The following is a 27,340-nucleotide window of genomic DNA, read 5'->3' on the forward strand; positions in this document are numbered from 1 at the left end:
TGTTCTATGATGACGTTGTTAATTTCATTAACAACGTACACGTGCTCCCTTAGTTTTTAGCGACAATTTTCAATATCACTCTTTTCACATATATTTGAGAAAGGAAATTATCGTTATAATGGCCTTCAAATGAAAATACCTTAAAAACGATATTATAGATTATTCTTGTTTTACAAAACAAAAAACGCACAAGACAATACCTACATAAAATATTCATCTCAAAGTCACAGTAGCCTTTATCGTTAGCTGTCGCATACATCTTTCATAAATTGAAAGGTATCCTCCACCGTCAGTTGACCAAAATAGCTTTCAGGGTATACTCCTTATTTTGCATGTATTAGCACAGCCAAGGGTTCATAAATTTACTTCTTGGTTTTGATTGTTATTGTCTCCTACAACTTAAGCTTAAATAATAAAAAAGAACAACAATATCAACCATGAATAAATACACAACACTATTTTTTTTTTAAACTTGCGCATCTAAATATAGATTTAAGACAACTGAATTAAAATCATTTATTCATATATTTTTAAAGTTGTTGACAATGCAATGTACTACGTCCAATCAATTGTATATACTGAATTGAATGCTGGAGATGTAATATTATGGAGGTTCAACTGACTACCACATGACTGCGATATCATCTGCAAGATAGAATTATATGAAAAATAAACATAATTATATAAACACATATGCATGAAACAAATCACTGTTTGTTAGTGTAACCAATGTTTCAGCGCGTTGATGTTGATTCATAATGTTATGAATTGGAAAATTACATAATCGTATATATCGTTCAAATACAAAACATGCTTGAAGAGCACAAAATCCGGAATTGACAGTTCATTATCACAGGTACAATGTAGAGGAAGAAGTAAACGTTTAATGTAGTTTTTGTCTGGTAAGCACAAGTTTCTAAAAGAAAAAAAACCAAAAAAAAAAACGACAAGAACAAACCAAAACAAATTGTCGGTTAAAAAAGCCAGCCCTGTGTTTCTCCTCAAATATTTCCGTAAATTGACCTTATGATACAACCAATTTAAAAACAACATGCATTATAAGTACACATGTTTTTTTAAAGGCAGTTTTACATTTCTAGATAAACAATATTCATCTACTCGTCTGAGATTTTAAAGAAAAGCGATCCATTGTATAAGTTTTTCTCTGGTTATCGAGATAATTTGAGTTCATTGCAATTATAAATTCTGTTGACCACATCGATAAATCATAGTTGAGAGATTGCTATAATAATGGCTTTATTGTATGACAACACAAATGGCGTCACCTGCTCCATTGTGATATTGTCGTTGTATTCAGCATCGTTTTACCAGTAGTGAGAAGGACTCTCAATATTTTTATTTCACTCATGTCAAAACTTCTTTTTCTGGCATATACTTTTATGATTTAACTTTTTATTGTTTAGAAGGGTGTTATTTCTGCTGAGTTTGTAGCCTAGTCAACTTTTCAATTGCATTTATCATTATGACTTAATCACTCGTAACGAAATATGTGTGCTATATTTGAAACACAACGTATTGATTCAGTTGTAATTAAATCCTGTCCGCAAACTTAAGTCCGTTTTCATTGATAAAATCAGATTTCAGCGGACACGTTGGTGATATGCCATGAACAAAACAAATGTAGAAAAATGACCGAACCGACTTCGTCTCTGATCATATGACCAACTCAATTAGTTCATTTCAGATTTATTTCTTCTCTTGCAGATTGTTTAATTATCTTCCAGGTTTAAACCGTTGTTTTTTGTTTGTTGAGTGATAATTTTCTATTGCAAATATCCTATCCCCTGTTTTATACTATTTTGTGTTTTTATGCAGGGATTGAATCGTTTTCACATGAATAGAATAATAAATCTGTGTACACAAAAGACTGATTGATGGCAAGTAAAGTCATACTTTCTTATGACTTGATTTCAAATTATTAATACAGGCTGCTACATTTTATTTTATACTTGGAAGCAAACTAAATCACGATTAGGACGTCTTTCCAAAAAGTTTGATGTACCAACGCTAAATATCTGCAACAACTTGGATCATGTACAAAATCAAGAGTAATGCGCAAACAGTTTATTTCAAAACTGACATTGTGAAAGTGCCCGTATTGATTGTATAGATAAAAACATCATTCAAATATTGTATAAAATACATTAAATCATACCTAGTGTTACAATACGTGTATTTTTCAAACAACAAAATACATAAAATTATTTATCAAACTAGTGCATATAGTATTTACTGTAAACATACCTCAATAACACCACTTTGACAAGATGTCATTACTCCAATATTATTAGTAAATCTTACACTGTCCCATTCACCTACAGGTGTATATGGATTCAGCTGATTACAATGGTTGATGACCTGTGTGAACAAGTGTGTGAAAGGTCAGATAATAAATTATAAAATTTTAACAAATAAAACAAAAACACAATAGAAATGTTGGTACAAATATTTAAAATTGTGTCATAAATGAGTATCTTGATAACCATACAATCCGCTACACATTTAACTGTCGTCTGTCTAACTTCTTAGTTGAAAGAAGAATGTGTTCATGTTCTTATTAATCAGTCCTCCGTGAAACAAACTGTATGAAACATGTGTAAATGTAGATTTCCGTTTTTAAAAAGATGACATGAAATTAAAGATAACTAGTATTTATGATATAAGCACATTGAAATATGAATGAAGTAAATGTATTGTTGTGAACCTGCAGCCCTCTTCGCCATCCAGAAAACGAAGGCGCTTGACAATGTTTGATTAGAACTGCATCTGCTGAATTGCCACCACAGCCTTTTGCGCCTTGCTGATGTAAAGCTTTTCCTACAGCCAAATCCATGAGTAAGCCAAGTTTATTGCAATGATGCTCTGTTAAAAGTAGAGCACATTTTATTGCCAAAAAAATCCCCGATTATTACACATTTTACAAATTACATCTTGTAACGACATAGTATACTATGGATGAACACATTTAAATCTACACACATTGAAATTGATGATTGAGAATATTTATACAATATAGCTTATCAAAGACATCTCTTACATGACTAAAATAATGACAGTATGTATTTTGACTGTATTTTATTTCTTACTCTTTATGATTTTGAAGTTAACAACATGATGTTGAATATTAATATAAATTTCATTTTTTTTTTAATTATTATCAAACAACGATTATGCACTTTCTGTTTAAAGATGTGGTCACTGGCACGGCTTTTTCAGTGGAGATCTCTATTTATTAGTACCCAAAGATAAACCTTGGTGAAATTAAATTCGTGTATTTTCATCTTTTCGTGGAAAAAGTTTAACAACATTTATCAGATAAAGGTTTTCTACCTATAATAATTATATTTATCAAAGTTGTACATATATCGATGCAAGTTTTTTTTTTTGGTAAGGTACACGTGTGTATGCTATTTATAGATAGGTCTGTTTGATTGGATATATAAGGAATGCGGGTAACATTTCATGCACGGGTGGTTTTAAGGTAGTTCAAGTCATTCGAGTCATTGTAGTCAAGTGTTCCAGAGGCTTTTTCATATTCTTCCAAATTTGTACATTCAATTGAGTATGGAAAATTCCGAAAGCGAAAAAAAAAACTATTCCCAATACTCGTAGAGAAGAGCAACAAACAGCCAAAGACGTTGCTGAATCAACTTTATGCCTTTTCAAGGACTATTTTGATAGCAAAATAGGAAGTCTTAAACGTGAGTTGAAAGAAGAAGCGGCAAATAAATCTGATAAAGTCTTGAAAAAACTTAAAGCAGAACATTCATATAATTTTAAGTTTTCCGGGATTAAACTTCAATTTGAATTTAATTCGGACATTGACCACGAGTTATCTAGAATCAAACGCGCCACCGAGTCGAGGGACTATGATAAGATCAATTTGCTATGATCTCAAAGACAAACTTCATAAGCGCAACAAATGCATCAAGATTGCAGACAAATTCCCTGCCGGGTGGTGTACAGTCAAGGAGTATCTTTCTGATGAGCTGGCATCAGATACCGACGACGAGAGAAGAATCCGGTCAGCAGAAACCCGTGCTCTCAAAGCTAAGAAGAATTTCGAACAGGACAGGAACAAACGTAAAATTGCCAACAGATACGGATCGAAAATGCCTGAAGATTCCCGCACAGTACCTTCTGCCACTGTTACTAGTGCTACTGATCGTAGTTTTCGTGCCTATGAGAGAAACAACACTGGACCTAAATCCAGAGACATCTGCTTTGGTTGCCAGAACATGGGTCATTGTGAACAGATATATCATGTTAAGGAGGGGTATTTGCGAAAAATACCAGTCGAGAGAATGTTAAATTTCACGAGCCGTAAGGCGAGGGAAATTCATTCTCAAGACTGGTATTTTTCGCAAATACCCCTCAATAACATGATATATCTGTTTAATTACACCGAATGTTTATGTACTAAAACGCATTGATGATCGTGACGTTACAAGCGTCCAGTCGGATAGAGTATTTTTTGGCAAATACCACGGCAGAGAGGGTAAAAAAGGCATATCCTTTTAGCAAATACCCCGGCGGCGTTAAAAATGAACGATATTCATTTGATAACAGTAAATTGGTGAAAAATACACTGGCTATTAACCAATCAAAACCCCGGATTCTTACATAAGGTGTAATTAGAGAAGAAACTGCCCAAAGTTCAACAAGCCAGCAAGTTCTGGACAAAGATACTAATGATAAGTATTATTTTGATTTTGTTGACAATGATAAAAGTGAATTAAAAGAACAGTTAAATACTTTACAACTAGATTCATATGAATATGAACAATCAGTTACTGTACAATCTGTTAAAGGTAGACTGAAAAAACATTTAGATTATTGGAAAAAGATAGAAGCAAATTCGTATGTATTAGACATTATTGAAAACGGCTATGCTATACCTTTTATTACAACACCAGATTCGGTATTTAGTAAAAATAATAAATCCGCTATTGATAATGCAGAATTTGTATCACAAGCTATTGCTGAACTTTTAGTTAATGATTGTATTGAAGAAGTTAAAATCAGGCCTCATGTTATAAATCCATTAACAGTTTCGACACAAAAATCGGGGAAAAAGAGATTGATTTTAGACTTAAGGGAAGTTAACAAACATATTTGGAAAAACAAAATAAAATTTGAAGATTGGAGGGTAGCATTACAATATTTTGAGAAGAATAGCTTCAATTTTAAGTTTGATTTGAGGTCTGGTTATCATCATTTGGATATAGCAAAATCCTGTCAAACTTACTTAGGTTTTTCATGGGAATTTTTTTTTACATTTTTACAGTATTACCGTTCGGTTTGTCTTCTAGTCCTTATGTGTTGATGATGGTATGGGTACACATTCTGATTTCGATTCTGCTTATTTAGATTCTGTTTTTGTGTCACAGACGTTATTTAATGCTGGTTTTGTAGTTAACATAGAAAAATCTATATGGAAACCTTGTCAGGAGCTTGTTTGGTTGGGTTTGATTTGGAATTCGTTGAACCACAGTATTCAAGTTCCGTCTCAGAGATTAGTTGATCTTATTACCTGTATTAATCGAGTGATGGACTCTCTACCTTTTGTAAGTGCACGCATTTTAGCTGGGGTCACCGGGAGAGTAATTTCTATGTCACCTGTCATAGGTAATGTAACCAGATTAATGACTAGAAATTTGTATAGATTGATTGAGTCACGTGTTTCGTGGGATTATAATTTTATCTTGAGGGATCAAGAGGTCATAGGTGAGTTACAGTTTTGGAAGCATGACATTTCTGCTTTAAATTTGAAATGCTTTTCAGAGTATAAGGTTCCATCTATTATTGTGTATTCGGATGCTAGCAGTTTTGCTTGTGGAGCTTATTCTTGTCAATTAGATAATCAAATATTTCATAAAATGTGGACTGGTGGGGAGAAAGAGTTGAGTTCGACATGGAGGGAATTGAAGGCTATAGAATTATGTATAGATACTTTTCAAGGTCAGTTATCAGGGAAAGTCTTAAAGTGGTTTACAGACAGTCAGAATTGTGTTGGTATAGTAGAGTCAGGTAGTGGTAAACCGCAATTACATAGTTTGGCGATGTCAATATTTTCTATTTGTGTTAAAAATTCTATTAATATAGATATTGAATGGATACCTAGAGGTAAAAATGTTAAGGCAGATGCTATAAGCAAGATGTTTGATTTTGACGATTGGGGCGTCAGTCTTGAGTTTTTTGAATTTATAGATTCTATGTATGGACCTCATTCAGTTGATAGATTTGCCGACAGTAATAACAAGAAAATTGAATTATTTAATTCTAGATTTTATACACCAGGTTCATCAGGTGTAGATGCGTTTTCCTTTGACTGGAAGGAGGACAACAATTGGTTGGTTCCCCCTATACATTTAGTATGTAGAGTTATTAAACATTGTATTGCGTGTAAAGCTTCAGGTACTCTTATAGTACCAAAATGGGAGTCTGCGCCATATTGGCCTTTGTTATATCAGAATAAATTGTTATGTCAACCTTATGTGGCTGATATGCTTGAATTCAAGGATACTAAAGACATTTATATTCATGGTTCTAATAAGAAATCATTGTTTGGTTCAGATGAATTCAAAGGCACTGTACTTGCAGTACGCATTGTGACTTAATATTGATATAATTTGATTGGATTATGAATTATAATTAAAAATGCATTACAAACAATCTCTTTTATTTTGTATAGCTGGTTACGGTTTAGGTATTTTCTGTTCGACATTATTCTCTAGTATAACATTATAGATATGCCGCTTGGCTAGAGTAACACTTAAGATTTGCCGCTTGGCTTAAATAACGATATAGATGTGCCGCTTGGCTAGAATAACGATACAGGTTGCCGCTTGGCATAAATAACTATTACAGGTTGCCGCTTGGCTAGAATAAATATTACAGGTTGTCGCTTGGCTAGAATAACGATTACAGGTTGCCGCTTGGCTAGAATAACGATTACAGGTTGCCGCTTGGCTAGAATAACAATACAGGTTGCCGCTTGGCTAGAATAACAATACAGGTTGCCGCTTGGCTAGAATATTAATACAGATTGCCGCTTGGCTAGAATTACAATACAGATTGCCGCTTGGCTAGAATTGCAATACAGAGTGCCGCTTGGCTAGAATAATAATATAGATATATGCCGCTTGGCTAGAATAACAATACATATATGCCGCTTGGCAAAATATCACTGAAGTTACGTCGATTGACTAGAATATACATATATATCACTTGAACAGAAAAACAAAATGTATGCTGAATCAATAAATACGCCACTTGGCTACATGACACTACTTATTAAGGTCAAAATAATGTATCAGAATGCTAAACGTCGCTTGGCTATAATATGCCATAAAATACACAAGCTTTACACCTTACACTATAGTAAGCTGGCTAATTTTTTATATAGCTTCTTTATACAGATGAATTATTTTCTTTTTTTATTATACATATTTCAGATTTGTTTCATATGGGAAGGTGGACAAAAATTGATAAAGAAAATGATATTCGTTTAAAGGAGCTTTCGAAAAAATTGCCAGAAGTTGTTTTGAATTCTAAAGCATCAAATACCGTAAAAAAGTATAATTATGGTTTTAAAGCATGGTGTAGGTGGTGTAAACAATATGATTCAGTTAGCAGCATGCCAGCTAAATATTATCATGTGAGCTTGTATATTGTTTATTTAATGCAAAACGAGTGTTCAGCTTCAAAGATAGACGAAGTTATTTATTCAGTAGATTTTGCACACAAAATTGCTGGATTTGTAAATCCGTGTTCTTCTGATCTTGTTGTACAAGTAGCCGAAGGAGCTAAAAGACAGTTATCTCGTCCAAGTAATAAGAAAGAACCGATCACAGACGAAATTTTAAGTAAACTTGTCGAAAAATTCGGAGTGTCCAGTAATCTTTATGATATACGTATTGTTACAATGTGTTTGATTGGTTTTGCTGGTTTTATGAGGTTTTCTGAATTGGTAAATATTCGCTCCTGTGATGTCCAATTTCATATCACTCATGTGTCGATTTTTATCGAAAAAAGTAAGACGGATAAATACAGAGAAGGAAGCAATGTTATTATTTCAAAAACAAATAAAAATACATGTCCAGTAAAGATGCTATCTCATTATATATCATTATCTAAAATAGATCTTAACGATGAAAAATTTATTTTCCGACAAATTACATATTACAAAAAATTACAAATATATAAATTACGTTGCGATGGTCACATTTCATATACTAGAGCAAGGGAACTTTTATTGGAGAAGTTGAAATCCATAGGATTGGATAAGAAAATGTTTGGATTACATTCACTTCGTTCGGGAGGGGTATCTTCTGCGGCTAATGCCGGGATATCAGATAGAGTGTTTAAAAAACATGGCAGATGGAGATCCAAATCTGCTAAGGACGGATATGTGAAGGAAAACATAGCTACTCAATTATCTGTATCTCAGAATTTAGGTATTTAATTATAATAAATTGATCATACATTTACCCGATCTTTATTTTTTCGAAAATGTACTTGACTTTTGCAAGTGGCTACTCCCAATTGAGAGTTTTGTATTATATTGATAAATGCTGTATGTTCGGTTGAGGTTACGAATTAGAACATAATTATATTTATCAAAGTTGTACATATATCGATGCAAGTTTGTTTTGTTTAGTAAGGTACACGTGTGTATACTATTTATAGATAGGTCTGTTTGATTGGATATATAAGGAATGCGGGTAACATTTCATGCACGGGTGGTTTTAAGGTAGTTCAAGTCATTCGAGTCATTGCAGTCAAGTGTTCCAGAGGCTTTTTTCTAAATAAATAATTATAAAAAAATATTTATTTACAGGTTGATAGTCCAGGATGGGTCGCAAACATTGATGTGCTAGTCAGAGACAGACAATTAATTTATCACAATACTCATTGGTATTAAATGAATTACTTGTATTTATTATCTGAATAAAATGCACTTGACTTTTGCAAGTGGCTACTCCCAATTGCGAATTTTGTATTATATTGATAAATGCTTTATGTTCGGTTGAGGTTACGAATTAGAACATAATATCTAATTGTTAACTTGGTAACTGTTATTATTCAATCCAATTCTTAGTTAAAAATAATACTGGGAATATTTTTAGCAGGTGATAAGTTTCCTGGCATAGCTTTAGCATTTCTTTAGCAGCAATGTATGTGCTTACCTTTTACAGTTTGCTGCAAACCTGACGGTAACATAGCTAAAAAAGATCAAGCATTAAATACCTATATGTTTCTTCATTTGTATACCATTCTATTAAGACATTAATACGCAGGTACAGATAGGTCCAATTTTATTTTTAGTTCACAGGTTAAAAATCAGAAAATTGCTAAAATAATACCGCACTTGAAACAAGATCGACAAAATTATGCCAAAAAGATTTGAAATAAACAAAAAGCAAATTAAAATTTAAAAAAAACCACTAGACAGTCCTCAATACTCGAAAAGACTAACATTAAATAAGACAAAATTATCACAACTGCTACATAAATTAAACAGATTTTACTGCACACCAATGACCGCACACATACTGTATTCCTCTATTTGTTTCGGTATGTACCAGACCTCATGATACAAATTCAAAAAACATTTTATAACAGAACTTGAACATATCAGATGTAAAAACTCATTGAAATGTGGTTTTCTGATTGGAAAATAATATCCTCAAAATATCTAAAAACAGAATTAAAGAACTTTGCAAAATGTCTTTTCCTTTTGCCTTTGAGTCTTATTGACGGTTATCAACCAATCAATTATTAAGACAATCGTGAACATACGATATAAATATATATATATATATATATATATCTACATTTGTGTATATAAAAGACACATGATGTATGCCTCGATGAAGCAGCAACTCAATGATACGGGGAAAATATCTAGACAGAAAAAAACTAACCATTGATTAATATATAACTAATTTGGCGGGTGAATGTTTACATGGTTGATGATCCTTTATCTTTTACTTTCTATACGTTTCTACAGGGTACACTTGCAAAACTGTTTTTATAACAAATATAAATGACGAACTTAAAAGAGGATGTTAAATCCTTTAAATGACAGTACTGATTTTTAATCTTGCAATTGGTTTTGGTCTTTGTTATTCCTTTTTTTTAATAATACCTGTTCAGTTATATTTGGCATATTTTCATCAATTTCATCAATTTCACAAATCACAAATGTACTTACGCATAGATCCTAAGCCCACTATATGTGTTGTTGCTGCACAATATACAAAAATAAATGCAAAAATACACAAGTAAAAATGTATACCAGTTTTTGCCTCTCTTTTACGACATATGAGTCTAAATTAAAAAAAACAAATGACTGTTACATGCATGTCTTTTAAAGACAATGTGCTAACATAACATGCTATATCAATGTATTAAATTTCCGGGAAAACAGAATATACAAGTATATATTATTGCAATTTACTTTGAAATAGCGTGCATTAGTTATTAGTACTAGTATATATATTTTATTGGTTTTTGTTTTACTGAACTTACGAGTCAATATAGATAAGAGGATGTAGTATGCGTGCCAATAAGACTAATCTCCATCCAAGTTACAATATATAAAAAAAAGTTAAGAATTATAGGTCGAAGCACTTCAGCGAATGAGAACAATTTGTTAATACGTTGTTCTATCCAAACACTGTCACGGATAGGAGAAGGCATATTATCCGCGTTGGCATGATTTTCAATGGAAACATGCCAATATGAAGTTTAGATTTGTATTCCTCACAAATGGATAAAGGTCATACTGTAATATATATTAAGTATTAGTAAAACTGTCTTGAAAAGACTCATCTTTGTAATAATAAATTCGATTATATTCAACCTACCAGCAGGTGTTGTCGACACTGAAAATAAGACCAACATATTCAGTTGTTAGCTATGAGTTGCGTATGCTATATATATATATATATATCACCACAGACAACTCACCACAAAAGACAAAATAACACCGAAATTAACAACTAAAGGTCACCGTACGGACATGAGCAAATTCTATACCGCCTAGTCAGCTATAAAATGCCTTGAAATAACGACCGTTATAAAATTCAAACCAGAAAATAAACATATGTAAATAATAATGGGCCATTCCAGTTAATATCTGATAAAGGGGAATGGATGGTCCTTTCTGATGGGTGTAAAATTTATACATCTTAGGGGTGAAATTTGGGTTTTTTGCATCTGACAGGTACACTTATACGCAACAATTTCTAGGGTCTTGCAGCAGTAAATAATTAAAAATAATTATATCTTAATTGTTACAAAAAGTACATATTTCAGATCTTAGGGGTGCTTTGGAATGTAGACAGTTTCGTATCATGCATTATCTGGTATTGTATTAAAAATTCTGATGGGTACAATCCTTGCAGTAAAAAATTCTGATAGGTCAATTTTTCCCATGAAAGCCCATCCACCCAATATGAACAGAAACTCTACATCTGATAGGTCTTAATTTATAGATCTGATAGGTAGTTTTTCATGATGTTTTTTTCTGATAAGTATGAAAAAAAATCTCCTCATCCATCCCCACCTGTCAGAAATTAACTTGAATGGCCCAATATATGTACAAAAACATGAACAACGTTCGTTCTTATTAATATAGTAAATTGCAATTTTAGCTGTACTCCCCTTTCATTATTTGAATTTCCAAGCTATAATGTGTATTATTCCTGTTCCTTGGTTTATGCTGTTCGTTCTCAAGTCCAGCAAAAAAAAGGCTTCAATTTGTACATTTTCTTTTGTTACCTCTTTTTACATCGGACATCGGACTTCTCTTGAACTGAATTTTACAGTGCGTATTGTTATGCGTTTACTTTTCTATATTGGCTAGAGGTATAGGGAGAGGGTTGAGATCTCAAAAACAAGTTTAACCCCATCGCATTTTTGGCCTGTCCCAAGTCAGGAGCCTCTGGCCTTTGTTAGTCTTGTATCGTTTTTAATTTAAGTTTCTTGTGTATAATTTGGGGTTTAGTGTTACGTCCTTTATCACTGAACTAGTATATATATTTGTTTAGGGGCCAGCTGAAGGACGCCTCTGGGTGCGGACATTTCTCGCGGCATTGAAGACATATGTGTGACCTGCTGCTGTTCTATGGTCGGGTTGTTGTCTCTTAAACACATTCCATTCTCAATTTTATTCAGATTCTACCGGACATTACATTTGTTTTAAACATATGGTGATCCTGGATATTGAAAAGATTTAGTAAACAATTAAAAGCATTTTCCGTATGTACATGAGAAATCGCAATCTTTTTGCCGTCTAATTTTTGACAAATAGCAAAGAAAATGGTTTTTTGTTACATGTACCTGTTTGACAATTACTTCCAGCATATCCAATCTGACATTGACAATAATAATCAGTCTCTCCGTTGTAACATGCGCCACGTCCATTACAAGGATCTGGACTACAATCTTCATAAAAGAAGGTATAAAAATAAATGTTCACACGTTTAATAATTTCTTCAACTATTATTTAATGTCCAAAGTGTCTTGTTATATAAAGCGCTACAACAAAATTATATTACTAGCGTTCTGAAAAAAACATATATCAGTGTATTATTCTATCGAAATCACAAGCTATTTTAATGATATTTGTTCAATAAATTGTAATATTCTTAACCCACACTTCAGAAAAATGCATCAAAATATAAAACATAACGATATAAAATCAATGTCCTGGATTTATGTGTTTAAACATCAATTCAACCAATCAGCATAGAGAACATTTCTACATGTTGCTCTTCTCAGATAATAGGTATTCGTTTTTAATTTCAGATTCTTTTTCACAAATTCACAAGAAAGATACTTTACTGAATAAACTGTATATTTGGATCATTTGAAGAACTTATTTTCTTGTTAATCAATTTGAAGTAAAAATTAAGGGTAGATGTAGCATAAACATAATTAAATCTGTCAGAAAATCAGAGTGCCGTTTTTCGATAGTTTCAGAAACATTGAGATGCTAGTAATTTATATAATAACGGTGCTTTTGAACCTAATGAACCTTAAATTTCAACTTTAGTAATTTGTTTTAGAAGAACATATATTCCTGATTCGAGCATCATTGGAGAGATACAAGTGCGCATCTAGTGCAGTAAAATTGTGGTAAGTTAATGTTATGACAGCTTATACGATTCATCGAATAAGAGGTTTGCTAAATATTGGCTCACTTTTAAATAAGTATTTACGATCTTAAATCAAACTACCAGTACAGTTCATCTTAATGTACTTTACATTTGGATTCCTGCGAGATAAACAAATGTTTTTCACTGTTCGAATAATAAACTAATTCACAAAATAAAAATCGAATCCCTTGTTTCTGAACTATTGGTTAGTACAAAAGACGATTTGACATAATTGCGAATGAGACCAGTCTCTACCAGATATCACAATACGTAAACGTTCACAGTTATAGGTAAATGTACGGCCTACAGTTAGTCGATCTTTGTTCATTTCAAGTGCCTAACCTATTTTTCGGAACATTGAACGAAACATTTGTGTTTTTTTTTCCTTTTGACAACGGAATTTTAGTATATCAACTATTCTTTGTGTTTGTTTTACATAGTTTATCTGTCACTATGAAAGACGAAAGGAGGCAGATATGCGATTAGCGTCATTGTTTGTACAAGTCAATTTACATTTTATACAATCACAGAGGATATTTTGATAAAATTTTAATTGATTTGGACGTAAGATTAAATCTTTTTGTTTAATGAAAAAAAACCTTTCATAGACCAAATGGTAATATTTTTATATGCAAAGAAATGCTCATGTTCAAATACAGTATTGATAGTCACTATTATTTCTCATTCAAGGCTATGTGCGATGGTAAATTCATTGTAAAACAATATCTCTTTTGCTTCTTTATATAAGGTTTCGTCTTTTTTCTTCAATCCTTAACACACTTAAAGATTGAAAGATTAAAAAAAAGATGTAAATTATACTCACGACTCACAGCTAGATAAAAAAATGAATTAAATGATAGATAAAAAGATAAGTTCAAAGAAAAATAGTATGTTTATTTGACGTTTGATTTATTACGTTTCGTATAAACAAATGTTGAATGAAATAATTTATACGGGATGATATTAATTGCAGATAATATGACCAAATTCACCTTTTCAAGTTATGATGATTGCTACATAGAAGGATAACACAATGATATCTGTATGATATTTTTGTATTCAATAATTAAATGATCGTGGCTGTTATATACAAATCATTATTTTCCTAATCCATTTTTATCAATTTCCATCTTGAACTTAAATAAGCATATATTTTAACTACTCACGGGCAGCACATGTTTGTCCTGTATATCCTTGATGGCAGGAACATGTAAACCCGGTCTGTGTATTATGACAGATACCATTACCGTTACATGGATCAGGAGAACAATCTGAAAGATGTCATACAAAAGGTTAAACACGTACATATTTAAACTAGATAAATATAAGGTTTGGGAATTTGATATGTATGCCATATTCTGAATTTAAAACGTGTAACTTAATATTTCTTCTTTTATAATCATAATGATTTAACAAACAAATATATACAGTGTAAAAGAGGGACGAAAGATACCATGCAGAGGAACAGTCAAACTCATAAATCGAAAAAAAAACTGCCAACGCCATGGCTAAAAATGAAAAGGGTAAACAGACAAACAATAGTACACATGACACAAGATAGAAAACTAAAGAATAAGCAACACGAACCCCAACAAAAACTAGGAATGATCTCATGTGCTCCGTAAGGGTACGCAGATCCTGCTCCACATATGGCACCCGTCGTGTTGCTCATGTTATAACAAATCCGATAAATAGTCTAATTCGGTAGGCCACATTCATGAAACGGAAGGGGATTGTACACTACCAATAATTTACCTATACTTTTTTGGTACATTTCTACCCTCGTGCATATCAGTACTGTTAGGAAAGACTGAAAACTTATAATGTTATACTTTCAATGAAATCAGTACTGATTTTGTCAGTACTGTTTCAGTACTGATTTTGACAGTACTGTTTTAGTACTGATTTTGACAGTACTGTTTTAGTACTGATTTTGTCAGTACTGTTTCAGTACTGATTTTGACAGTACTGTTTCAGTTCTGATTTTGTCAGTACTGTTTCAGTACTGATTTTGACAGTACTGTTTTAGTACTGATTTTGACAGTACTGTTTTAGTACTGATTTTGTCAGTACTGTTTCAGTACTGATTTTGACAGTACTGTTTCAGTTCTGATTTTGACAGTACTGTTTCAGTACTGATTTTGACAGTACTGTTTTAGTACTGATTTTGACAGTACTGTTTCAGTACTGATTTTGTCAGTACTGTTTCAGTACTGATGTTGACAGTACTGATTTTGACAGTACTGATTTCGTCAGTAATGATTCAGTACTGATTTCGTAAGTAGTGTTTCGTTACTAATTTCTTCAGTACTGTTTCATTATAACACTTTTTAAATCAGACTGTATCTGTATAGTGATGCCTAGTTGTTTTGTATATTTGGGGTGGGTTAATTGTTCTCTTTGACACTTACCCCATTTCCATTTATTTTCTTTATCGTGACATGTTAATGTTTTCGTTATTTTTTTTTTTATTTCTCTGATTTTTGTTGTCCTGAAGTGGTTCAGCTTTAGATCCAGCTCTTCGACAGTTACTTTAGTTTTTTTTTTAAATATTCTGGCTTTATGTCATATTTATTGTCAGAATTGCATCTTGTGTGGTCTACAAGGTTTATGTTTTTAATACTTATTAATACTTCTATTTGACAATACCATATTACATGTATTTATATCTTGCTTCAGTCAAATCAGAACATATTGAACATTGGAACTCGATATATTACTTTTGAGAAGATGGGTGGATGGATTGATGTTATGTGATCCAGTGGCAAGTTAAGTGCAGGAAGAGGACATGATACTCAGATATAAATACAATGTAATTAACATATTTTGTACAGAACTAGACCAATAATGCACTGAGCTCCTTTTTAACATGCTAGTTCACCACAAGGAGAGAATCTGCTATAAGACATGTCCCCCTACATGAACAGGTACCTTCAGACTGAACAGTGTATGTTTTTCTCCTTTTACTGTGAGCTGAGCGAATATTCAGAATACGACCACTTTTTTTAGTCTAACTTCTCATAAGTAAATTTCCAATCATATGCTCAATGTAAGATTTTTAATGGTTAAACACATTTATTGACAGATTTCTCTTTTTTTTTGTATACATTAATCATGCTGCAATTTCATTCACTTGTAATGAGTGTATTGTGAATAGTAACTTAAATACATGTATGCATAACTCTTGTACTCTTTCCTATAAAACTGCAGAGCGTATTTTACGAAAAGAATATATGAAATTTAGTGCTTCAATATTTAGGCATCCCGTTAACGGGGAGTTGAAAGGGTGAGAACTACATTACTCAGTATAGCATATTCACATGAGGACTGATGACTTTCAGAAACTCTTGGTTTGTAGTTCCTCAGAAATCTCTGATTGATTTGAATCTTACAGACATACAAACAAAAGTACATTTTGTAAAATAAGCATAAAAATTTAAAGAAAGATTTCCAACAGACTGATAAATGTCTGACGGAGGTCATTTGGTACATAATTAACCTTTTTGATTTTTGAACATATATGGTTTGCTTTTCAAAATTAATTTTTACTGACTGAATAAAACAAGCTGAAGAACTCAAATTTTTGTTCTATCTTCTTATCAACTGCAATAACTTCCATTGAAATACAATAAACAGTAATCTTAAGAATGAACAGCATTAAAAAGTAAAAAAAAATGTTTTTCTCTCTCTAAATTTAATGGGTTTTTTTAATAACTGTTTCATAATTCTGCTTCAATGTTATTTTCCATTGCTCTTCCTATGCATGTGATATATATCTTTGCCAACTTGTTTCTGGAAAGGAAAAAGTGGATTATAACATTTATCATTTTGTTAAAGTCCAATAATAAGATTAAACATAGGTCAACCATGACATAATGTGAATCAGTGTACATGCATTGCTAAAGGTGGTATAACGTTAATTATACAAGGTTTATATTATACAGGGAGAAAAATGAAAGAAAAAAAAAGGAACAATGTTTGATTTACCTACTTGAAAACTGGCCTTGAAGTCATTAAACTTTCGAGTCAGTTATTTACGCAAACTCCAAAATCAACAAATCAACCAATCAAAATGCTGGATTTCAATTTTCGACCACGATTTTTTTTCTCCGGGCACTGAGAAAATTTTGTATGACTTCATGGCCTGATCTTATACGATTTGGAGAAGAATTTTAGCGTCCCAAGTCTGGGTTCATGGCAAATATCCATGTTTTCAATACGGGCTGCACTTTTAACATTTTTAATTTGTTTTGTTATAAATTAGGTCGTTAATTTTTCTGAATTAAATTGTTTCATATATTGTTTATGTCATGGTCTTTTGTAGCCGACAATACGGTATGGGTTTTCTCATTGTTGAAGTCTGCACAGTTGTATATTATTGTTCAAATTCACATCGTCTCAAATTTGGTTGATAGTTGTCTTAGTGACAATCCTACAACTTTTTATCATTTTATACATATGCAATAGTTTAAAAATTAAATAAAAGTATTCTTTTTGTGAATTTTTTCATTAATAGTACCAGTGGAAATTCTCATTATAATAAAATACTATCTTTTAAATCTGTTATTCGGTTACAGAGAAGGAGATCTTTGTTTATATTTCCTTTAGGTTCCTAAGTTCAACTATGTCCTGCTGTAACACTCTGACATCTTTGGATCGGCAACAAAACACATATGTATTAATATAATCTGATTATTCGAGCACAATATCAATGCAATCTGTGAAACAGTTAAATGAGAAGTTGTGTGTACGGATATGTACTTCCCGTAGACTTCTTTGTTAACTTTAATGATATATTTCAATTGTTGAAGAATTGTATTTCTACTCTTTATTTTTTTGAACTTGCTCGTTGTTGGTTTGTTGTCATATGAACACACTACAACATTTCATGATATTGAAATAAAATTATAGGAATAACTGCAAATACTTACTTTGAAAAAATCATAATTGAGTGTAAAACTATATATATACCTACCTTTCAAATTATTTCAATGTTCTACTGTCACCTTTCATACCAGTGCTATCTCTATCTCATATTTTATCTGTTCATGACAATTTTTAGTCGTTGATCTAAAACTTTATTTTCCTCATAGACTTAGTCTTTGTGTTCTGGTGGGATCCATTTTTAGATACCTATAACAATAGATCATACTGCATCAAATACTTTGCATGCATTTATAAAAAGTTGTTTTTCCCAACATGCATGTTATGGTATTAATTATGGACGTAACACTTTGTAAATTGTCCTTTGAAAAAATACATCATGAGATAAAGTTTGTATCGATGATTTATAAAATTCTGTAAAGTGGTTCAGGAGTTATTGATGAAACTTACGTGGGACATAAGGACAAGATATGTTCCATATGTGAACACATTCTCACTAAGAAAATGTCACCAGAAGTGCAAGTCAGTCATCACAACGGATAATGTTTATGTGATACAGTAAAAACAGTAAAACCATTGGTAGTAAAATTGTGCGGGATGTTTAATTTTCAACAAATGTAAGATTGGTCACCTTTAATTGGATGCCTCATATAGCATGTATAGAAAGAGAGTGCCATGATCTCTGCAGGTTAATAACTATTGCAACAACTCTTTGAGAGGCCGTCGGTGGCCTTTTGTCTGAATATGCAGCAGGGCAAATTCCTGTCCACCTTCAATATGCTTTCGTTGTCCAGTGGCAGTCCAAGTTTCATTGACCTTCTTTCACCCCAGATGACATCTTTTACAGGACTTACTTATTGAACTTATTTAACAATTGTTTTGAACATGCATGTAACATTTGCCACTGGACATTAAGCAAATTTTTAATACATGTACTCTAATATGTTATTATTTTGAGGAATCTCAGTAGGATCATTTTAAACTATGGGGATTAACCTCTTAAAATATAAATATTATTCATACAAAGTATTGCTCAATAATTATGTGTCGGATTACTAGTATTCGTGTGTCGGTCCAATGGGTCGTCGGACTAATAGGGCGTCAGGCTATTGGGGTGTCGGACCAATATGGTGTCCAAACAGAAAGATTTAAAAGGCAAAAAAAAATAAAAAAAATGTGCAACTTATAAAAGGGTCTGGTCTGGAAGTGGTTTCTTCATTTCTGTATTCTGTAATATTCTATATCATTTTTCACTTTTTATTATTAATTTTGCCTGTTATTCTCTTTTCTTCATATTCAAGCACCACACTATTATCGATTCTTCATTGCTTTTGTCTACTTTATAACAACAATGGGAATAATATGAAAGCCAGCCAAATAGGACATTGGAAAATTGTCTGTTTTCTGTTTCTTGGTTTATTCTTGCTTGTCGTTGGAGACAAACTTTGTCTTTCTGTCTCTTTAGTTTGTGTGTATTATTATAAATTAAACGAATGTAACACAAATTTGCCATCTTTAAACAAATTTGTTGAACATTGTGTCTGTTATTTAATCTCTTTTTAACAGAATGAAAAAACTAAGATTAAATATAATCAACAGAAGTATAAAAAAAACTATGAACTAAGTCTTTGAAGTTAGATGCATGATTTTTGTTATTAGTTGTTAGTGGCTTTGAACTAGCTGTCAGTAACTGCAAGTACTCTCAGATCTGTATTTAGTGACCTTTTTTGTTGAGTAACGGTAACGTCCATTATGTTTTTGTTACTGAGATGTATTTCTATTTGCATTCATCTGTTATTTAAAGTTAAATAAGCCTTTTTCAACTGAATTTTATAGTTTGTTGTTATGTAGTACTGTAACAACTCTGTTCCAGGTTTAGGGGGAAGACCCTAGCATGTTTAACCTCATCACATTCTGTATATATGTTCCTGTCCGAAGTCAGGAGCCTGTAATTCAGTGGTTGTTGTTTGTTGGTGTGTTACATATTCATTGTTCGTTCATTTTTGTACATGATTAGAACGTTAGTTTGCTTGTTTGAATTCGTTGCCATTTGTCATTTTGTTGCCTTTTTTAGCTGACTATGCGATATGGCTTTGCTCATTATTGATGGCCGTATGGTGACCTATATTTGTTAATTTCTGGTCATCTGATCTGTTGTGGAGAGTTGTGATTATTCCGCTCATTTTGGGTGCCATGATTGGCAAATAAAATATATGTTGTTGCTGTTGTTGTTGTGTCGTTGGCAATAATACGGCATCTTTTTTTTATAAACAAATATATATATATATATATATATATGTAAATCGAATGTTCTGTTCCCTTATGAACCACATAAATTTGAACTAAATTCTTGAAGGGAAAGACATTGTTTTTGTATAAATGTCAACAGAATATAGAATGTTGTGTCAACAGAATACAGAATCAACATTCTGTATTATGTTGACACAGTATACAGAATGTTGATTCCGGCAAAATATATGATCTGACAGGATGCTCACGAAATAAAACTTGTGATGGAAGAAGACATAGCCTACATTTGACTTTTAAAACATACATGAACAATAGCAATCCGTAGATGATTCGAAAAGGATCCGCCATCTCTGACTTGTCGTAACAATCGTCTCTTTCTGTAACTTTAAGAATTTCTGCAAGTGGCTGGTAAACCGATATTTCCTCTGCTGTATTTCTGTATCCTATCCTTCCCGGCTGATCTACTGTTGTCTCAAATTTTGCCGTTGATGTTATTATCGTCATCACAAAAGCGCGTCAATATGGAACATACAATTGCCTATTGTAAAACGTTTATGTGATTGGATTTACACATGACGTCATTCATTGTTTACAAACGTTATTTTTGCACTCGCACTGACATTTCAACAGTTCAACAGTTCAAACTTCTTCTGGATTGAATACCACAATGGGATTGAAGGTAGATCAAGGTATAGTAGTACATTGAATATTTTAAAACTGAGAAAAGTGTAACATAGCTAATTCAAAACATATTACGTTAGTTAAATAAAAGCAGAATACGCGTTACACAGTGGCGGACCCCTGGGGTTCCGGGGGTGGGAACACCAAATTAATTTGGACGTTCAATGCATTATTTATTCTATATAATACCACTTAAAATATTTTATTTCCCCCATTTTTTCGCTATAATTATGAAATCTTTAGGGGACTGAGTTGGAACCCCCCTTTTTCCTTTTATCCAGAGTGTTTGGAACCACAGGCACTTGTTTCTATCCTAGTCCTATGACCTCGGGGCATTATTTACTATTTCTATTTGCTGTTCTGATATTTTCTTTTTACTATCAATGTGCCAAAAAAAAATATGGAAATATCAGTATAAAAACGTTAAAAATTGAATAAGAATGCGAAGTCATATAATATATGTTATAGGACTAGTTTCTATCCATACGAAGGTATGGATAGAAACAAGTGCCTGTGTAGGTCGACTATGGATAGTCGACCTTCGTATGGATAGAAACAAGTGCCTGTGTTTGGAACCCTCTTTTAAAACAATGGTTACAGAACTTTCTGTAAATGTCAAAATAGGTATAAAATCGCGGGTTGTTTTGGATACATATTATTACTTCTTTGCCAAACCTTATTAAATAGATTATAGTATTAATATTTGTCAAATTGATATTTGTGATTAGCCTGACTTTCTAAACATATGATTGGATAAAGGGAGGTGCGGTACACCCCTCGGCGTAAGAAGGGGGAGGGGTCCGAAGGTTGGACCCCTTTTTAACGATAAATGCATAAATTTGAAAAGGGAAATCTATTTGGAAACCCTATCTCCAGATTTGGAACCCCCTTTTAAAAATGTGTTTCCTATTTTGACAGGATTTTTTTTTATAGGGCCCAATGCTTCCATTTAATTTGGGAAACATTTTAATATATAAGTCCTACATGTAGGTGCCTACAAAATTATTTCATCTCGCCACATTGACTGCTGTGTTTGTTGCTGTTAAGTTGTTGCTGCATATATGTATATTTTTATATATAAGTGATCTCGTTTGAAATGATTTAACAACAACATTTCTGTTACTTCTGGTTTTTTTTAAATATTTTTTTAGCATACTATGCGATCTGGGCAATGCGATATATGGGTTCATTGTGCATTTGATGTGGTAAAAATCAGGGGCGGATCCCGGATTTTTGAAAGGGGGGCGAAGATATTAAATTTTGCCGAGCGGAGCGAGTCGGAATATTTTTGGGACCTTTTTTGGGCTAAAAAAAAACATAAAATAAGTGTTATATGCACTATTTAAACGGTTTCTGGCTTGGGGCATGCATATTTTATATATAGTTGCTGTAAAGTGTAAGGGTTGGACATTTTTTATGCTGTATTCTCCCTATTAATTGTCTATCATAAAATGATAGTATTGATCCAAAGCTATGTACTGATATATTTGATGTAGGACTTGTCAGTAAAGAATAGACATGGAAATTAGATGAAATTTACAATACGACCGACACGAGTTAAAAAAGACAAACAAGCAGTTTTTATCAAAATGTTTGATTGATATGTTTCACCCAACATAACTTAGGGAACCGAAGTGAGGGGTTCCAAATCCAACAAAGACTACGAACGTGTCTGAAATGACAACGAAGTTATGAATGACGGTCAACAAATGGAGACATAAAAGTCACACCTAGTAGGCAGGTTGCATGCAGTCTGGTCTTGAAAAAGGATTCAATATATATAAGTTCGGCAAAACAGACATTCCAGTCAGACATGCAAACCCCGGCCACAAAAAAATACGCCCGTTTTTATTCATCATGTTCATTTCATGCTAAATATTTTTGTTGGAAATTTTAGTTTTTAATAGCAAAAAAGTGGACAAGACTATTGTTTTCAATCCAGATACGGCCAAAATTTTTGTTTAAGGCAAGAATCAGAGAGTCATTTTTTTTCTCTCAAATATCTCAGACTGCCTCCTCAAATCAAATGGTTCGTACCTGAGACTTGAAATCTTTCTAGAGCTTATACTGACTGGGGATCATTATTCAATTTGTTAAACATGTTTTCGTAGGTAAATAATATTGTGGAACTTTTTTTTCATGAGAGTGTAATAGTCTATAGAGTATTTACCATTACTTTCTGTTTAGTGGAATAATGAAATAGAAGTCAATACGTTCTTGTTCAATCCTGTGTCGCTTTGAAGGTTTCCTGATTGTCATGACAACCTCAGCCTAAGCAATGTGTATTACTGTAATTTGAATTTCAAAATGACCGAGTGCCGTTTTTTCAACGCACTGGTCAACTCCACCATAGCAAATCACATGACTTTGACAATCAGTAAATACCGGCCAGCGAAAAATGTCTTTATAAGTAAAGAATTGTTGTATAAAAATTAAATACTCGGGAAATGGCAAAGTTTACGAAGTCCTGATTAATCATTTTACAAAAAAAAAAAAAAAAAAAAAAGTCCGAGCAACGGGGGGAAGGTGGGGGGGGGGGGGGGGGGGGTGGGGGGCGGGGCGTAAGCCCTCTACGCCCCCCTCTGAATCCGCCACTGAAAATCATTCAACAGTCTTCCTATTTTTATATTGTAAATAAAGATGTCTGTGTAATATTTGAATTTCTATTTTGTTTTGGTACTGGCTATGGTTACATTGAAATGTAAAAGTCGTAAAAAAGTTATAGTTACAATGAAGTTTATGCTATATCGCCGGAATGCAGACCTATGGTTGACTAAGGAACTACATAGAATACTTACGAGTGTAACAATGATATTTATGTCTACGGTTACATTGTGTTATTGTTACGTAAATGCACTCAAATGAAAAATTATTTTTTACAATATTTTATACATTATTTTAATTTTAATTTGATTGTCAGTGTACACACAACCAGTATGTTGTTTCAGTCCGATGCATTTTTGGCCCGGTGTAACCACTCTCAGTGGCGGATCCAGAAATTTACATAAGTTGGGGGTCACTGACTAACCTAAGAGGGGGCCGGCTCCAGTCACGCTTCAATGATTCCCCTATATAAGCAACCAATTTTTTTCCAAAAAGGGGGGGGGGGCGGGTCTCCAGCCCCCCCTAAATCCACCTCTGACTCTAGGCAGCCCTCACAAACGAGTAATTGGGGTGGATGGGTTGGGTGGCTCAGTGTTGTATTAATATATAAGAAGATGTGGTATAACTGCCAATGAGAAAAGTCTCCTGTTCATATAAGTCGTAATTTGTAGAAGTAAACCATTATAGGTCAAAGTACGGTCTTCAACACCGTGCCGGCATGAGCTCTCACCGAACATCAAGGTGTAAAGGGCCCCAAAAGTGACTAGTGTAAAACCATTCAAACTTGAAAACCAACTACAGAATACCAAACTCCTGACCTAAGACAATAACCTCTTTTGTATTGTTACAATCTCAAAAACGTGTCCGATAATTTAAGAATGTGTCCGGTTAAAAACGCCAGAATATTTCAAAACTCATATACCCCCAATGATACTCTGTAAAGTAAAAACGCAATTCAATATTAATGGTGTGGGATACGATAGAACCCGTATTGTTCGGTTGGATTATAAATGATTAGAAAAAAAAGTCGAAGCAGGTGCCAAAAAAAAATCTGGAGGAAAGGTTTAGTAATCCGTACAGACAAATGTCCAAGGTATGCTACACTGTGCACGCTTTCTTCTGCTTGCAGACACAGACTATAGGTCTGGTTAAAAAAAAAATTGCACAATAAAAAGTTATTTTTATTTGAAGCGCTTTAATTTATGATTTTCTTTATCAATATGATTATTATTATTATAAAGTTCAGACAGAGGTACTTCACAATATAGAAAACTAATACATCATGTACATTTTATATTGTATTTTATTCCCGGTGCTTGACCACGTTTACTGTATGTCATTGATAAACATTAGTTTGTTCAGCATAGGTAATTCATAACAAGCATAACTGCAGGCTAAGTTTACAACACATAATTAACTATTGATTACTTAATGTCCAGTGGCAAATATGCCATGCGTATTTAGAAAAAAAACCCATTAACATTGCATTTAATAAGTTTTGTAAAGTTTAAATCATCGTTTATAAATAGTAAGTAAATTCTATTGTTTTAATATTATCCGGTGATGCCTATAAATGTCTTTTTACAAAATGTATGTCTATGAGGGTACTGCTCGACCGGCGTCCCGCAGAAGTGGTTTCGCCAGTGCAATTTGACATGTTTATCAAATCATTGACGTCACATTGACGCGTTTTTGAGGAATCGGACACGTTTCTGTGTGCTACCATAGATAGATGTATAACATATCTGGCTAGGTGCTACATATATGACTATGTACGATAAATTTTCAATTAAATTAAATTTCCACTTAAATCTATTAAACATTAATGTACTTTTGTATAAAGTAGTTAGTATATATTTTAATGTCTTTCGTCTTTGTTTCACGGATCTTATTATAAAGAACACATAAATAGACCGATGGTTAAAGCTACACGTGTATGAAATACTTGCCACTGGCAAACACTAATTCTTTGATGATGATGATGATGAATTAAATTATCATATTTTCCTTTTTTTTTTTTTTATTTAGAAACAAATTTCAACTTTGATTGATTATAATATTATATATACATGTAGTATCAGAAGTCCAGTCCATTAGTGATTACTGGACTTATGGTAGTATATAAAGTAATAAGTAAATTTTGATGTCATACCATTCCCATCCATAATTGTGCATTCTTTTTATTTTTACATAACACAGAAATGAGGAAAGTTTTAACATAAGATAATTTATTGTAGCCTAGACCTGTTGGTGACCTTCTGCTGTTGTTTTTTATTTGGTCGGGTTGTTGTCTCTTTGACACATTCCCCATATCCATTCTCAATTTTATTATTTATAAATTCATTACATTTTTTTTCCTCAGAATGATTAACAGCAATGGAGACAGGAGCAGACATGGGAATGTTCGATGTGAAAATTGAAGACCTATAAACAAAATGATGTATCTAGACAATATGGCACTCATCAGAAAAAAAAACCCAACATTTGATCATGAACCATTGAATCCTGAGTTTCGTACAAGTACCAAAACATTAAAGGTGGATGCTTATAATGAGCTCATATTAGAACTAAAGTGTCCTCTTGGATTACCACTGTACATGTAAAAAGACACATTATATCCGGGACTGAATTGAGGAAAAGAGCCAGGAAACTGACATTCAACAAAGCATTCCAAAGAAAAGATGGCATAGGGGGAGAACAATGAAACATGATACATGCAAAATTAATTGTTTCTTTGATTGTTTTATTTATGAGCTTTAAAGGGTCATAAAATAACCTAGGGGCGTAAAAATGACAGAGATTTTTGCCACAAACTTCACATGTTGGTATGACATTGAATGTTTTATTATATATTAAAAAATGGTTATGATAAATAAAAGAAATTCCAGTTATGATTAAAAATAAGGTAATACAGAAGATTGTTTTGTGTTGATTATAATGCATTGCCTCACATAGTAACATATAACTGCATTAATTACAACATATTTTAAGCAATAGCAAAATACCAAAAAATGAACAGTATTGAAGATTCTAATCTTGTTTGATATATATATAAATTATGCGCTATTATACAATTGATACTGTAAAATATCAGCCTCGAACCACAGTGTGAATCTTCCTGATGTCGAGTGCGTATTTTTTTTTTATAAACACTGAAAGACAGTCACAATCAAAATCAAGAAGTAAGCAAAGAATCACAAAACGAAAGGGCATTTACAACAACACATTGAAAATTACATATATAAAAACAACACGAACTCCATTAAAAACCGGGAGTGAATTCAGGTGCTCCTAATGCGTATTATTTTTATAAACACTTAAAGACAGTCACAACCAAAATCAAGAAGTAAGCAAAGAATCACAAAACAAAAGGGCATTTACAACAACACTTTGAAAAATACATAAAAGACAACACGAACTCCATTAAAAACCGGGAGTGAATTCAGGTGCTCCTAATGGGTAAAATCCGATAAACTGCTTATCTTGCTTCATTTCTGTTGTTTTCTCCTTCGCTTCAATAGTATTTCGATAGACGAGAGTCAGCTTGATAATTTTCCTTGGTCATGTTCACGTCGCTAAAAAAAAACTGCGCAGCAGGGTGATATAGTCTAAGAGAAAAACGTAACCAGCTAAAAAAGGATAATAATAATATTGTCACAGAATTATCAAACCTATATTTGGATACCAATTGTACTGAGATGCACATAGTAAAAACTTCTCTAATGATAAAC

General features: G+C 32.6%; 1 protein-coding gene and 2 long non-coding RNA genes across 3 annotated transcripts; 1 reads left to right on the forward strand and 2 right to left on the reverse strand.

Moving 5' to 3' along the window:
- Positions 1 to 502: 502 nt before the first annotated feature.
- Positions 503 to 12,558, reverse strand: LOC139502304 (uncharacterized). The gene is made up of 7 exons (XM_071291736.1): positions 12,373 to 12,558; positions 10,896 to 10,913; positions 10,241 to 10,273; positions 9,213 to 9,248; positions 2,726 to 2,883; positions 2,266 to 2,379; positions 503 to 645 (listed from the first exon to the last, which is right to left on the reverse strand). Exons 3-7 carry the CDS (start codon positions 10,242 to 10,244, stop codon positions 556 to 558), a joined length of 402 nt encoding a protein of 133 aa, XP_071147837.1. The 5' UTR covers positions 10,245 to 10,273; positions 10,896 to 10,913; positions 12,373 to 12,558; the 3' UTR covers positions 503 to 555.
- Positions 12,559 to 15,646: 3,088 nt separating this feature from the next.
- On the reverse strand, positions 15,647 to 20,764 carry LOC139502307 (uncharacterized). Its single transcript, XR_011658780.1, has 3 exons — positions 20,629 to 20,764; positions 18,166 to 18,323; positions 15,647 to 16,982 (listed from the first exon to the last, which is right to left on the reverse strand). It is a non-coding gene; the product is annotated as an uncharacterized lncRNA (long non-coding RNA).
- Positions 20,765 to 20,903: 139 nt separating this feature from the next.
- LOC139502306 (uncharacterized) lies at positions 20,904 to 26,525 on the forward strand. The gene is made up of 2 exons (XR_011658779.1): positions 20,904 to 21,013; positions 25,972 to 26,525. It is a non-coding gene; the product is annotated as an uncharacterized lncRNA (long non-coding RNA).
- The last annotated feature ends 815 nt before the right edge of the window (positions 26,526 to 27,340 follow it).

Source organism: Mytilus edulis, chromosome 13 (genome assembly GCF_963676685.1).
Source record: "Mytilus edulis chromosome 13, xbMytEdul2.2, whole genome shotgun sequence".
NCBI lineage: Eukaryota > Metazoa > Mollusca > Bivalvia > Mytilida > Mytilidae > Mytilus > Mytilus edulis.